We start from the raw sequence: 15,409 nt of genomic DNA, 5'->3' as shown, positions 1-15,409 counted from the left end.
GGGCAGCCTGTGCCAGTGCCTCACCACCCTTAGTGTAAAAAAATTTGTCTTATATCCAGTCTAAACCTCCCCTCCTTTAGTTGGAAACCATTTCCCCTTGTCCTGCCACAAAAGACCCTGCTAAAGGGTCTGTGCTTCCTTCTTATAGCACCCTTTAAATACTAAAGTCATTAAAGTAATGGCTCGTTGTATCATGTTGGCCCCCAACATCAGAGGCGGATATTGGTGGTGTAGCAGTACAGGTTGAACCTTCCCACCAATATTCCATTGCATTTGTTGCTGTGTGACAGATGGCAGCAGAGGGACGGTCTGTCAGAATGGCATCTGACATGGAAGTTCTGATGAAGCGAAGGTGTGTCATTGACGTTGCTCCACCTAGAAACGTCACCCACTGACATTCATTGATGCTTGGTGAACATTTATGGAGACCAAGTAGTGGATGTGAGCACAGTGAGGTTGCATGTGTGCCATTTCAGCAGTGGTGACAGCAGGTCACTGCCACTGGTACAGGTTTTCACAAGTGCAGCATGCAGGCTCTTGTTCATCACTAGCAAAAAGCACAGCTCGTGGTGGTGATTATGTTGAAAAATAGTGTTTTGTATTTGAGAATTTGCTCTATGAAATGGTGTTTTTGTGTTCTTTGTATCTGTTGTGGTTTCCATCAAAATAAGCAGGAAGCATTACTCTTAGAGTAATGTACATATCTGCTAACATTTAATTCTATCCTTACTAAGAATCACCACACAATACTACTCAAGGCATCCAAGCCAACCTTAGGTATGTTATTGCACATTTCTCAATGTTCCCCAGTAGAACTCAAAGGAAGCATAATTTTTGTTGTTGTTGTTTTGCCTTTTAAAATGCTCTGAAGAGACCCACTTGTATCACATTAGGGTTTCCATAAGGCCCTTTTATTTAGACTAGCTGTCACAATGAGTAAAGCAAATGAAATTGGAAACTTCCAATTCAGTCATCCTCTCTTCCACATCTTTCTGGATCCATATGAAAATTTTGTTGAAACTTACAGATGGCATCAAACCATCAGTAAAATAATTTTCCCGCTATTCAGCTTTTCTTGCTCATCTTCTTTCAACATTTAAACTTGATTCAGACCAGTTAGATTCCTAAGATCTGAGATGATTTTCTTTGTAACAGCTTCAGCACCTTAGCACACCCAATGTAACTAACACAATAGCTTAGCAGTTCTGCACAGCCATTTTAAAGGCTCATAATATTGGTAGAGCTTACAAAACACAGTCCTGTACCTTAAAGGTTTCCTTTCTCAAAGCTTGACCTAAAAATGGAAAAGGTGTTCACGCAGCTCATCTGTTTTTTTTTTCCAAACCATTCTGCCATCTTATGTTTTATGTCCATGTAAACTGGAAAACATACTGAGAACTGTTTCCTCTTGTTATTATTAAATTTATCCTGAAAATTATTCATCCGACTCAATATACCAAGTAACAAAAAGCCACAAAGGAATGTTTTTAAAAATGTAGGGTATAAACTAGATTGATTTATTCAACGGCACACAAAAGTCTGTGGTTCACTTACATGCTATTTATTGGGGGAAAAAAAGGCAAAATGTACAATTTCTTGAGAAATTATTAAAGCCATTGCAAGAAAAAATGCATCTTTTCTTTTTAATATTAGTATTTGTACAGTTGTTTAGAATGAGTTTAAAAGAGATGGTGTATTATATAATACAAAGCTTGAAATAATAGGCAAATTTACTTTATAAAACCAAGACACATCAGACTGAAGTATGTTTGCATTTTTATTAAAATTACGGCACTTAATATTGAATAGCAAAAATAATGACAGGGCTTTCCAACCAGAAGCAGCATTGTTTTCCAAACATCCAATTTCTTCCCGCTACCATTAACTGCAAGCTTTTCATAATTTTTCAGAGAACAAGCCCTTTTTAATTTGCAAAAAAAAAAAGCAAGGAAGCTTTTGTTGTGGTTTTTTCTTTTGACTTAAAACATTGTCAACAAACAGCTGTCTCAGCCCTGCAAGCTCACTTGTCTATTTTTCTTTGCATTCTCTAAGTTAAATTACAATTTCACTGTGCTGCCAAGTGAACAATACTAACAGCATGTCACTGGAAAGTGATGAACATGTTAAATATTGCTGATCCAGCAAAGAAAAAGCCTTCTTTTTAGCATTATCCTTCATTCTAACATTAACTTTTTTTTTCTTTCTTTTTTCTTTTTTCCTTTTTTTTACAAATAGCTGATGTTGAATGTACTGCATGGTATTACCAGAAGTAGTATAAGCCATAAAAGAAAGAGTGTGAACTAAGCACTAGGCAGCACTAGGCTTCTTTACAGCTGTAGTGAACTACAAAATGAAAGCATTACAGTTCAGTACCTTTAAATATGTAACCAAAACAAACAAACAAAAATCAGTGTTCACTGTACACCAAAAATGTGGTACTGAATTATACTATTATCAATGTTTGTGGAAAAATATATGTATATATGTACACACAAAGGCATATACAGGAAAGAATGAAACCCAAGCATTTCAACATCAGAAAACTGAGTTTGGTGTGTGGTTTTGAAAAAAAAAAATAATAATAATCATAAAACAACAGTGTATAATAATGGCCACAATGTTGTATCAGCCACATGCATTTTTTTCATTAAACAAAAGATGACAGATTCTAGAAAAAAAAAAAGTAAATTAAATAATTATTTTACAATAAAGTAAATGCAATCAATGCATGACATGGAGTTTCACGTTAAGTCAAGTATCATCATTCAGGATTATAACAGCGTACCAATTCACGGGTACTAGACAATCCTTTATATGTTCACAAGGTGATACTGCAGCAAACCTACAATCAGATCCAGCTGATAAAAGTATTACTATAATTGACATGAATGTCCACAGAACACAAAAGAAAACAGAAATGATTTGGAGCGTTATCTCCAAAGTTTTTTAGTTTTCATCCCACCTCACATTCCCTAGTACGTCCAGTCTTGGGATTAGTACATTGAATAACGATATTACCTTCTTGGAAACATAGCATTAAATGAAATAAAATCTAAGAAGGAGTTACAATTACAGAACCATCTAACAGAAAGCTAAGCTTTGGTTATATAAAGTGCAGTTCAGTAATATGCCGATTAATCACAATAATGTACATACAGTTCATTTTTGCACTGTTTCCTTGGAAATTTTAAAAAATATGATTTACAGTTTGCTTGTACAGCAGGCTCAGTTTAAAAAAAAATCTTGTTTAAATAAATTTAAATTCTAAACATTTCACTACCATCCACTTCTGTGCACCATATTTCTAAACTGCTTTGCAATATTTAACCTCTTGGATATTTAGTAATCAGCTCGATCACATTTGTGTCTCATCACATAAAATACCTAAGCTCTGACAATAGTCTTCAAATTCCTTATACTTTTTGTTGTATAAAGTTTTCAAGTTTTATTATGATACAAGCAGTACATTCCATCACTCTCATAGCAACTTCTGAAGTAAACCTATCATTTGGAATCTGTGGAAAAGGAAGCAAGTCAGGATATCTAGTTTTTAAGCTATCTACTCCATAAGCTTCCAAAGTTTGAACATCGTTGGCAAGCCCTTCAAGTTGTTGACTATATTCTTCTATTTTCTGTGCAAGGGCTGCTGGTTTTACATCTTTGTCTGATTTTCCCTTCACAGCATAGTCAGCAGCAATCAAGGCTAGCTTAGTAGAAAGGTAACACTTAAAGCATACCCATTCATTGGCATTTTTATGAAGATCATTTCTTGCAGCTGAAAAGTTAGCTCGGGCCTGTCTAAGCCATCGACGTGCCTCGACAGGATTGCCAACAGACCTGAATGTGGGTGGGACAAAAAAGCGTTGTGAGAAAGATGGCCCTGTGGAAGATGGACACTTCTCTTTATACTGCTGCCTTTCAGATTTGTGGCTTGTTGCTTCTTGATTCCATGAAGTATAAAACCTTTGGAAAGAAAATTTATCTGACTGAAATCGAGAAGCTGAGGATGAAAACGTTCTTCTTGAGGCTCTGTCCGTGTTTTGATCCATAAAGGCCTGCTTTTCTAGCCTGTTAATCTCATTCTGTAAATGTTTGAAAACTTCATTAGCTATATCAAGATTATCTGCATTTTTATCTGGATGCCATTTAAGATAAAGCCTTCTAATAATCTTCTTTCTTTCAGATTCTGGAAGCTTCCAAGCCTGTTCAATCACAGATGTCACTTCTCTTAATATTTCTGGCAAGGAGCTTGGCTTTAGCTTTTTTGGAGAGTGATGTTTTGAGGATGCTGTTTTGTGGCTGTCTCTACCAGTGAAGAGAGGTGGAATTGTTCGCAGTCCATGAGCTGGAAATTCTGTAGGACTAGTTGGGGTAGAGGGTGTGCTATCCCTACCTTGAGAACTTTCCTCAGGTCTTGAGAATCTGTACAAGTCAAGAGAGCTCACTATTTTATACTCACTATATCCAATATCAATCTGGTAAATCTTTCCTAGGAAACTGGGACTTTCACCATCTTCTCGTTCTACTTCCTGTACAATTATTGCATACGTGTAAGTTGGTTGATATGATCCATAGATATCACCACCTTCAGCATCAACAAGGTAACCAACGTATTCACCAGGGTAAAAGACATTCATCGGATCCATAAGAAGTGTGTAATGAATTTCAGCTGGTATAGGAGTGCCAGGTGTTGGGAGTTCAAGTTTTGATGGCTCAGATGAGTCATACTTCACCCCTAAACTGTCAAGCTTCTCACTGATCCGGTAAATATCATTACAACCCAGCATGGCAATTAAATACGAGGTATCAGAAATAAGGTTGTCAGTTGCAGATTTTAAGGACATTGCTAATGCTAGCAGGAAATTTATGTCTTTGCTGTCAGAGTGCTGTATATAAAGCAATATTACTGCGTTTCCATATCTCTTTAGAAAAGCAAACGTTTCACTTTTACTGTGTGGAATAGGAGCAAAGCCTTTAACTCGTAATGTTGTTTGCAACTTCTCAAAACAGGAAACTTTCAAACCTTCTCGTAAAGCTTTGCAAAGCCTTATTGCTTTCTCTTCGTTCGCTAAAAAAGCATTGTCGTTTTCATGCTTCATAATCCTAATAAGCCCTGTGATGAATTGTTCTGAAGACAACAGTAATTGTAATCTTCCCTGCAAAGAACATAAAGCTCCAAACTGACAAGTTCTGGGAGACTCTTCATCTAACTGCTCTTCAAGAATACTGCTAAGCAAGCGAGGCCTCAATTTCTGAGGGAATAGCATTATCAATTTTGTATGAAAACCATGGTCTTTGCCTAAGTAACACTGGCTAAGATCAACAAGCATTTGTACACCAATGTTACCCTGGATTCTACTTTTGTAATGGGGTGCATCATCAAAAACTAAGATACTTGACTTAACTAACCTACCATCTTGACTGGGAAGGTAAAGGGCAAAATCCCGCATGTTGTCAAGGTCATTCCTAACCTTGACAGAATCATTCTGAAGACTTTTGAACAGGCCAGAAACTACTCTTTTAACTGTGCGCATTTCATTAGGATCCAGTTGCTTTCCTTCTGAGTTCTTGAATATACGTCCTAGAACTTCAACATACTGTTTTGTTGAAATAACATCTTCAGTACCCAAATGTTTAAATAACTGATGGAAAGTACCGAGTTCTAAAGGAAGTTTGTAAAGATAAGGCTTAAAATCAGATTCATACTCAAGGTTTATTACCACCTCTTCAGGCTTCAGGAGCTTCCAGCCTTCTTCCACCATTACAAAAGAAACTCCTCGAAGCTGAAAGCGAAATTCCCTTTTCTCTGTACTAAGAAACTCATAAATGCTTCTCAGGATCTTGGCCCGAGTTTTCACCATTTCTTCATCCACAGTTGTTATATTGCATATGTTCCTGCAGTTATTGATAACTTTGTCCAGAGGAGGGTCTAGATTAACATTCAGCATAGTTAAAACTTGCTCAAGTTGTTCCTGCACATCAAGAGTACTTCCTTCTTGCTCTTTGATGCTTAAAGGTGTCGCTTTCTCAGGAAGAATGGGACATGAAGTCCACAGCAACTGTAATACATCAGTCTGCTTGAATTTAGGATTCACTTGTGCCCCATTGAATCGTATAAGAGGGAGTGTTCCATTAACTTCTTGGTACTGTGGATGAAATCTAACAAATTCTGCTGGAGCTCGTTCAGGGCAAAGAAAAGGAATTAACGACAATTCCTTCAGAAAGTTTCCTGACAAAAGATCAGTTCTTTCCTGAAAAATGTGATGAAGGAGGACATCAACAGCATTCTGCAATGTTTCTTTAGACCAATTTTCTGTATTAGCTCGCATGCTGATCTCCTTAGCAAACTGTATTAACTGTTGCTGTGAAATAATGTATTTTAGTCCGATATGCCGTAGAAAAGTTACCCATGATGGAAGGAATGCAGCTTGGCTTTTCGGTTTCGTAATTTGTTCTAGTTTCTTAAAAAAATCTTGAGGTATAAACAATTTTTCAGGAAGCATAACTTCAAAGACTTTCACAGTCCTGTCATAAAAATATTTTGCAGGTTTTAATCTATTGGTTGCATCATGAATGATCAATATGCTTTCAAGCTTTTCAAAGAGCTGTTCTTTCATTTCTGATGTTTCTTCAATGCTAGTTAGCCTATTCTTTAAGTAGATCAAATGTTCTAACTTTGCATCATAAGACAAACTTTCAATTTTTGGCAGAAGATGTTTCAAGTACACTTCAAGATCATCCACAGAGACACAGCCAAGCACAGTATACAAATCTTTTAAATGCATTTTCTCTTCAAGAAAAGCTGATGACGTTGACTGTGTCCATCTGTCTACTTCCACTGATGGGATGCTTTTTGTGAGTACATAACACGTCCCATATTTTGAAATGCTTATGTATCGACCACTAATGGATTTATAACATGGGAGAGACTTTAAAATTTTAATGTCATCTTGAGATGTCAAATGACATAAATTGCAGTTGAAGTACATTAAGAGAGCCTCAAAGTCACTTTCTGCTAACTTTTCAGTTCTAAAAGATGATGTTTGTACCATATATTGTATGGCTTTCAGAATGCTTGAAGGATTATCTATATTTGCTGTGGAAGCTGACAGCAAAGGCACTAAAGCACTATCTTTGGAGCATATTTTGTTCAACGCCAGCTGAATACAACCTGTTTTCATCAAAGCATGAAAGACTTTATCACTCTGGGCATTTGGAAAAACAGCAATATGCATAATGCTGAGAGGCAGCAGAACATCACACTCAGGCACAACAAGATGATTAGCTGAGACAGTAAACTTTACACCTGGAAGCAAAGTCCAGTCCTTCAAAGTTTCAACAACACCATCAAATTTTGCTTGGATATCCTCTTGTTCTTCCTTAACAGCTATAGATTCACTAATAAAATGCCAGGCATTTTTAAGCCAAGACTCACTTGCAAAGTTTTCTTTCCATTTCATACAACTTTTAGTTTTATATTCTCTGGGCAGCACAGAAGATAACAACTCAGCAAAACTTGCGATATCGAAGACTTTTGCTACATCATTGCTAAGTAAAATATTGTTGTACCTCAAATATAAAGTGTTCATAAAGAGGTCCTTGCGAGATGGAATAAGTTCATGGTAAGTTGTTAAGAACTTTGGTCGTTTTGAATCAAAAATTTGCAAAACATTGTCAAGGGTAATAAGAAGTGGCAAGCCCTCAATTTGGATTTCATTTTCTTCTGCATCCTTAAAACAATAGTCCACCAGAAGTTTGAGGCTGTGGAAGAGTTTCAAATTTGTCTGCTGAAGACGACAGGGTAACTTTCCAATGTGGCAATTCGAGTCTGGAAATGAAAATGTCATCAAAAATAATCGCACATCAGCAGGTGTGACATAGGTGACAGGAATATCTGCATCTACCAAACAGTGGTAAAGATTTGCAGTTTCATCACAGTTGTACACCAAATTAAAACCTATTTCTAAGAGTAAATGTTTTAATCTATAAACATTTTCAGCTACTGACTTCCGTGTTGTGATGTTGTATTCTGTGTTTTTGAGATGCTGCAATTCATCTTGTAGCAGATTGTCAAAGAATGGCCGGCCTTTATTCACAGTAGACATGTTAACCCATGTGATGATAACAGCAGAATGCAGATCAGAACCATCAACATTTGGAGCTCGCATAACAGGTAAAAGACGCTTCAAATCCTCATAAATGCAACTGTAAACTGCTTTCACTAAACAATACCAATCTGGCTGAACATCAAGTCTATTAACTGGAAAAAAAGATAAGAACTTTTTTAAAGTGTCTTTCACAGCATGAACTGGCGTGTTTTGCAGCACAGACACCGTAGGATCAGTGCCTGGAAAATAACGTTTCTTCAGTTGAATCAGCAGTTCAACATAAGCTGGTGCTATCAGCGCTGTCATCAGACTGTTATTCCAGTCACTTCTTACTCCGACTCCATTATCATCACGCCACAGATTCCTTCTTGCAGAATCCAGAGCAAAGTGTCCATTCACATGAAAAGGTAGCCCAGTTTCTAAAGATAAAGGTAGGAAACAGAATGCTCTGTGGGGCTTTTTGTAATTATGAGTAATGCAAGCTGCTACCCCACCACGTGGAAAAAGAGTGATGTCCTCATTCTTGTGGGCTGAAACAACACTTTTGGATACCTTTTCCATAGCAGAAAAGCCTGACCTGTTACAAATTAACCAAGTTGTAAGATTTCCTTCAGAGTCCTCAGTATCCATTGTGTAAGTAATCTGTTGCACAGGTATTTCACTTAACTGCTTTTTTTTAGTCACACTCTCAATTACAGATGCATGGAATTGCTTTCTTTTCAGCCTGTCTCCATCAGTAATTTTTCCTTGTACAGAATATAACACATTCAATGCTCCTGTTGCTTTCTCTATCTCACAAATAGAAATTTTTTCCATATGGTTCAAAAACATTAAGAGTTCTGCTCCATCTGTACGCAGTTTATCTAGAAGATTTTGGACCATTCTATCTGAGCATGGAACTGTGGAAATTTCTGATACTTTTGCCATTTCTCCATTTCGAAGAGGAAACCGAAACATTGTACAATTATCCAGTTTAAAGTGATCTCCTAAGTAGAGGTCCAGGACATCTGAGAACTGAGTTCTGAAATCTGCATCTAAATCTCTAAACATGCGGCCAGGACTTGTTGATGTTGCACCTGGTGCGTATCTAGCATGAGGATCAAAAATACAAAGAATATCATTGCCAGATATGAAAGAAGGGCAATCAGTAATGTGATAAACAGAATTGAAGCCTATACCGTATTGCCCGGTTTTACAGGGGTTTCCTACTTTAGTACCTTTTCCAAGGTTCTGAATTCCTCTAATATCATCTTCTGTAAACGGCTGGTTGTTGTAAACACACAGGGCTGGCCCTTGAAGTGGTGCCCATTTCTCATCAAATATTCTATCAGCTGGATGCTGTCTAGGATCAAACACAAAACAGATCTCTGTAGCTTTTGCGTCATCTGCATTCTGAAGGAGCTCTTTCAGCATTTCTTTTTCTGAAGGGTAGGCATTAAGAATACTTTTAATTCTACTTGTCAATTTTTCTTTCTGGCCAAATTCTGTTCCTAGGGTAGTAAAACAGATGTTGGACGCGTATCTTTCTAAAGCTTTATGGCGTTTGGGTATTGCTCCTAGCTTTACTGCAACTTCCCTAGGAATATCAGCATGACAATACTTAACTGTTGTGTCTTTAACTTTAATCCATGGACAGTCATTGTAACACAAAGATTTTGCAGGCAGAAGTGCAAGACGAGTATCAGGCAACAAAATCTCTCCATACTTTTTCACACAAAATTCCTGCTTTTTCTCTCTAATGAGGCTCCATATTCCTTCACTAATTATTCTCCTGCAAAGCTGAAAATTCTCTTCTGTTAGTTGTTTGGTCCCTCTTTCCTGATTTATTAGTTCCAGAACAAGAGCAAAGTCTTCAACTGCGAAAGACTGCCTGACACCCATGCTTTCAAATAGCTCACGAAAACTATTTTTGTACTTGTTAGGCAACTGATAGAGATATGGTGCTGCTTCAAAATTCAAGTGAAAAGACACTTTTGTTGGATCAACATATACATTCTCAACAAGAATAAAACTACAATTTGTCAGTTGTTCAATTATCATAACTTTTGTTGATTCATTTTGCAACATTGCTTCATGTAGATGTTTGTAGCAAGCATTGGTGATATTTTCCTGATATAATGTAATGCCATCAAAAGACTTTGCAACTTCTTCTAACTGATTAATGACCAAATTAACAGCTGGTTTCTTTAGCAAACCCAAAAATTCTTTTACAGCCAATGACAAAGCACCACAACCTTTAAAGGAATGGGAATTTTCATTAAGAATTGGTTGTATCAGGCAAACTATATCTTGATGATCAGCAGTGAAAAGATCAGTTGCTGAAAACATTGCATCGGGCAGAAAATCATTGCCTTTCCAGTGCAGTGAGAAGCCTGCTGGCTTGCTAAGGAAAGGAAGAAAAGGGATGGTTTGACATTTTTCTGCAAATTCTTTAGCTCTAGGGTCCCTACACTTCAGTTTCTCATCAATAAGACTTAATATAATACTGCTTCTGAGACAAGCTGCTGCATGATCTACCTTGTTAATTTCAGCTACTGACTCTGCACGTTCTATCAGGTCTTCCCACAAAATATCATCTTTAGCCATTCCTAACTGAACAAGTTTAATCAAAATAACTGGATTAAGGTAATCCTGAGTGGTGCCATAAGGAAATCTTCCGTCTTCAGCATCATATAACTTTGCAACTCTTCCTTCTGGATGGATCAGTCTTGACGGTGTAACTAATGGGTGCCCATCCAAAGAACAAGGAATACATGGAGTAACACGAAGAATTCCTGAAAACTCCTCAAGTTTTTCATTAAGAACATAACGCATCAAAGGATCTCGCAGCTCTGCAGCAATCTCTTGAACATTAGGGAAAAACACCTCAGAAAAAAACTGTTTTTCAGAGAAAGTGTTCTCCAATAATACGTATTTGCATCCTGCTTCTTCAAATCCTGTCTTAACCCAGGAAGGGAGATCCACAGCACACAGATTTTTGGAACCAGTTTTTTTAAGGTACTTCAAAAAGATCTTAAAGGCTGATGGTCCAACATCTGGCCGCTTCAGAATTGAGTCATCTAGAAACCTTACATTCTTCATGGAAACCCAAGAGATACCATCAGAAAACACTTTTATCCCTTCTTTGCTTTTCATATGAGCTATGTCTTCATAGAACCCTTGACAGATAATAGAAAAATCATCGTGAACTGAATCAGGATCTGGCCATACAGCACAGTAACTGTAGTCAACGAGCTCACCACTGATTGCCATATCACGGAGAACACAAAGCGCTTCTATGTAGGCTTTTACGATAACATGCCTCATGAATACTGTGTTCCATCTCCCTTTTGTGTCTGTTTTCCAGATCTCTTTGCGGTTTGAAGTAACTGCAAAGCAGCCATTTATATGAAGAGGTAAGCCTGTTTTTATTCGTAGAGGTAAGTAGCAGAATACTTCACCTATGTTGTTGCAATTAGGTTTCACAATCCACTTTTGATCCTGGGTTTCACTCAGCAACACCGCTACTCCACCACAGGGAACAAGACCTAGCCTTCGTCCACTTTCATGTAATGAAAATTTCAAAGCATCACCAGTGTCCATGCAAGAGCATATAAGCCATGTTGTTGAATCTACTGTCTTCTGTGGCAGTTCATCAGCTGACCTTTTTATCTGTCCTGATTTAGCCATTTCAAAGAAAGCAGCTGGATCATCTTCTGCACCTCTGAAAAGGGGAGACTGTAAATCAGCAATCCGCCTAAATACATGGTGAAATTCTTCTACCACTATCTGTAAGATACAGGAGGACTTTGGTGTTTCAGAGGGAAGCTTTTTATTACTGCTGCTGCAGACCTTCATTAGTTTAGCTGCTTCTTTTAAAACACTTACATTTGGTTCAGTCAATGCTTTGGAAGAACAAACTCTTTTTTTAATGGTGACAACATCTTGTGCCACGCCAGGATCTTCTTCCTCAATTTTCAAGTACTTCAAAACCATTGAATTTACACTCTGAGCAAATATTATCAGCCTATGACCACAAATGCTAAATTCATCCACAAGAGAATAAATGTCTGCTGTATTGTAACATGTACTGCTGACTTCACTCACTTTAGCTTCCTGCTGAGTTCTGAAGGAGAGTCTGAAAAGCGTTCCTTTGTAGCTGTAAGGTGATTCTACAGTAAGTGGCAGCTGGCAACCAAAAACTCCTATAAATGGCTTAAACTGATTGGGAAATTTTCGCAGCCTCTTCTGTTGTTTACTCCAGTTAATTTTGATTCCAGGATTAGATTTATCTCTAATATGCTTACTGATATGATTAACATTTGGATCAAACATGATCATGAATTCCCGGCTCAAAATAATTGGAACATCAGTGATATGATAAACAGAATTGAAACCCAGTCCAAACTTTCCAACTTTGTCAACTTCACTCCTTTTTAAAGACTCTCCTAATCGAGTTATATTTAGAAAATCGGAGTCAGAAAATTCAGAGTTATTGAATGACCACAAAGCTGGACCGTGACATGCTGCCATTCCTGGATCCAGAAGATTTTCTCTTATATCCATATTTCTCCTCATGTCAATCAGGAAATTACATTCTGTGGCATTAGCATCATCAGCATTTTGAAGAAGTTCTTTAAAGATGTCTGAAATTGAAGGGTACTCTTCCAGAATGTTTTTAATTCTTACAGTCAGAGGCTCTCTTTGCCCAGACTGCTCAAATCCCATATTTTCTGGATTAATCAATCTTGTGCTAAGACATGGAACATTTAGCCACTCAGCAGTTTTCATTGGTATATCTTCATGCACCAAAATTATTGGTTCAACAGAATCTTCAAGCAAATCATTTAAATCATCAACTTTGATATCACAGTAACAACACTCGTGAATTGGCCTCATCACAAGTTTATAAGGAAGTTTGCCACTGTACAGTGGCATGGGTGTATGAAGACTTGCAGGAATCTGATTACTGTACAGCCATCTTATAATGCTCAACATAATGTGAAGATTCTGTTTACTCTCTTGTTCTGAGAGACACTGCTCACTTTTTAGATATATTTTCTGAATGACCATAGAAACATGGTCTGGTGTTAACTGTTCAATTGAACCACAACATTTAAACAACTGGTGAAATTTCGCCATAGTTTTTGGCACATAATGCAGATAAGGCTGGAGGTCAAGGTCAGGTACTGTTTTTATTACTGCTTGTGTGAGGGAACAAAATGTTTTACCTGTCCAAACCCAGGGAAATTTCAAGGCTTTAAAAGCTTCTTTGCCTTCTTCTAAATGATCATGCATAAACCCATAGATTTCAAGCAAGATATGCTGAAACTGATAATAGTCCTCATCACTGAAAGTTTTAGAACAGTGCCAATCAACCACCACTTTGAAATGTTTTAAAACCGCTTTTATGCTGGGTTTTGTGGAGATGCCAAGTGCTTTTTCTATATCAAACTGCACATTTTCCACAAGAGGAACTGAGGATCCAACTAAAATTGCATGAGATATATCACACATTTCTGGTGGTAAACACAGATTGCAATGATCTCCTTTCCAAACTAAGGATCCTGGATAATTTGGAGGTCTTTCCTTACATGCCGGAATCCATTTTATTTTTTTCAGGGCAGTTTTTGTTTCAGATGACTGAAGCAGCATATGGTTTTTGTTCAAAATCATCAAGAGAGTTCTAGCTTTCTTTATCAATAAATCACCATCGGTGTTAGAGTCAGCATGCAAACTTTCAATTTTGTTTGCTACTCTCATAATATCACTTTCCACAAGATTGGCTTCACTTTTTAAACCTATTTGTCTCAGAGAATGAAGAATATCTGAGGATGTGAAAATAGCAGGAGGAAAGGAAATTTCCTCCTCAGAATAGAATAAGTTTTGCAGCAGTTCCACCTCAGGATCAAAGAGCTCATTTGCTGTCATTATCTTTTCCTCTGTAATTCTAATAAATTTCAATGCTGCCAGCCAATCTATCACATCTATATTCTCGTTTTTCAGAAAAGTCAGATTTTCAAGAACCCACTGCATTATCTGTGCTGTTTCATCGTATGAATAGAAATTACTTCTTATGTCTTGTATGATAAACTTCAAGCAATCTGTGCTCTTTAGCTGTTCTATTTTTAGCAGGTTAGCCAAGCGAATAGTAGCTTCATCGCTGCTGTCAATTATTGGAACAGAAAATCTTAGACCAGGTGGAATTTTGGCTGTGTGATGTAATACCTTACTACCATTTAGCCCAGCATAAACAGGAACACCATCATCAGGTGATTTCTCCATTTTTTTAAATATCAGCAATTCCTGAATAATTCTTCTTTCTTTTTCACTTACATCATTCAAACTAGCTAGAAATGCCCTAAGAGCATCCTTATGTGTTGACGGTAATGACAAAACTTGATTGCATAGTTTCTGCAGAGACACTTTTTCCATTATTTGTAAAACAGCACTTGGTAATGGTGGATGCACATATTTTTTTATAAGTGGATGTTGGATTGAAACGTCCAGCTTCTTAAGCACAACTCCACCAACTTTCTCAATAATATCAGCTATGTAATCTGGGAGCTGAGTCTCAGATTCATCTTCCAGAATGATAGGTGACGGATTCCTAAATCTAACCAGTTCTAACGATGATTGGTTTTCTTCCAGCAGAGTCTTAGGGATAAGCGGCATGTCATCAAAAGCACTCAAGTCATCAGAAAAATGCATATATAGGTGCTTCCAGACCATCTTAAGCCAAGAAATTGATGGGTGATTTTTGTCTTCCAAACCTGGATACCACTGTACCACCATGTCTCTGCCAGGCCACACGCTATTCATAACTTCTTTAATCAGCCGAGTAAATCTTTCCGGGTTCAGAAGCTGCAGCTGAGTACATGGCCTTCCTGAAATTACAGCAAAAGGGAAACACCATGAGAATCAGAGCAGAGTTACATAACAAAGTGCTTTTGTAAGTTAGAAAAAAAACCTCCTCTTTTGGGGAAAACTGCTAAATAGAACTGCAGAGACCAGCTACTCTCGTTTTTAGGAGTTAATTAAAAGCAAATACATTCCATGTTAGTATAAAAATGAAAACAAATTGAAAATTATTAATAAGTTATTGCACTTATTAGTTTGACACAAAAGCCTTCAGGCATACAAAGCAACTATGATTTTACTGTCAAGGTAGAAACTTTGTATTTTCTACGTATTTTCCTGTGTAGTTGATTCTTTACACTACTTACTTGACTAGTGGTAAGAACCTAATCCACTATTTTTCCTCCTACACTTGCAAAGAGTCCAATAGTTTTTAAGGATTATTTATTAAGTATTGCAAACCA

General features: G+C 37.2%; 1 protein-coding gene across 1 annotated transcript in view; it reads right to left on the bottom strand.

The window, feature by feature from the left end:
* Positions 1-1,527: 1,527 nt before the first annotated feature.
* Positions 1,528-15,409, bottom strand: part of SACS (sacsin molecular chaperone) — a 28,779-nt gene continuing 14,897 nt past the window's right edge. The window contains exon 8 of the mRNA XM_042838884.1: positions 1,528-14,974. Within this exon, the coding sequence (XP_042694818.1) occupies positions 3,414-14,974 (11,561 nt within the window). The 3' untranslated portion in view covers positions 1,528-3,413. The remainder of the gene's footprint in view (positions 14,975-15,409) is intronic.

The sequence above is a fragment of the Centrocercus urophasianus genome, unplaced genomic scaffold, assembly GCF_019232065.1.
Source record: "Centrocercus urophasianus isolate 14NV4802_14NV808 unplaced genomic scaffold, USGS_Curo_1.0 seq_9, whole genome shotgun sequence".
In the NCBI taxonomy this organism is placed as follows: domain Eukaryota; kingdom Metazoa; phylum Chordata; class Aves; order Galliformes; family Phasianidae; genus Centrocercus; species Centrocercus urophasianus.
Note: the sequence above shows the minus strand (reverse complement) of the source record. Positions and strands in the feature narration are given on the sequence as shown.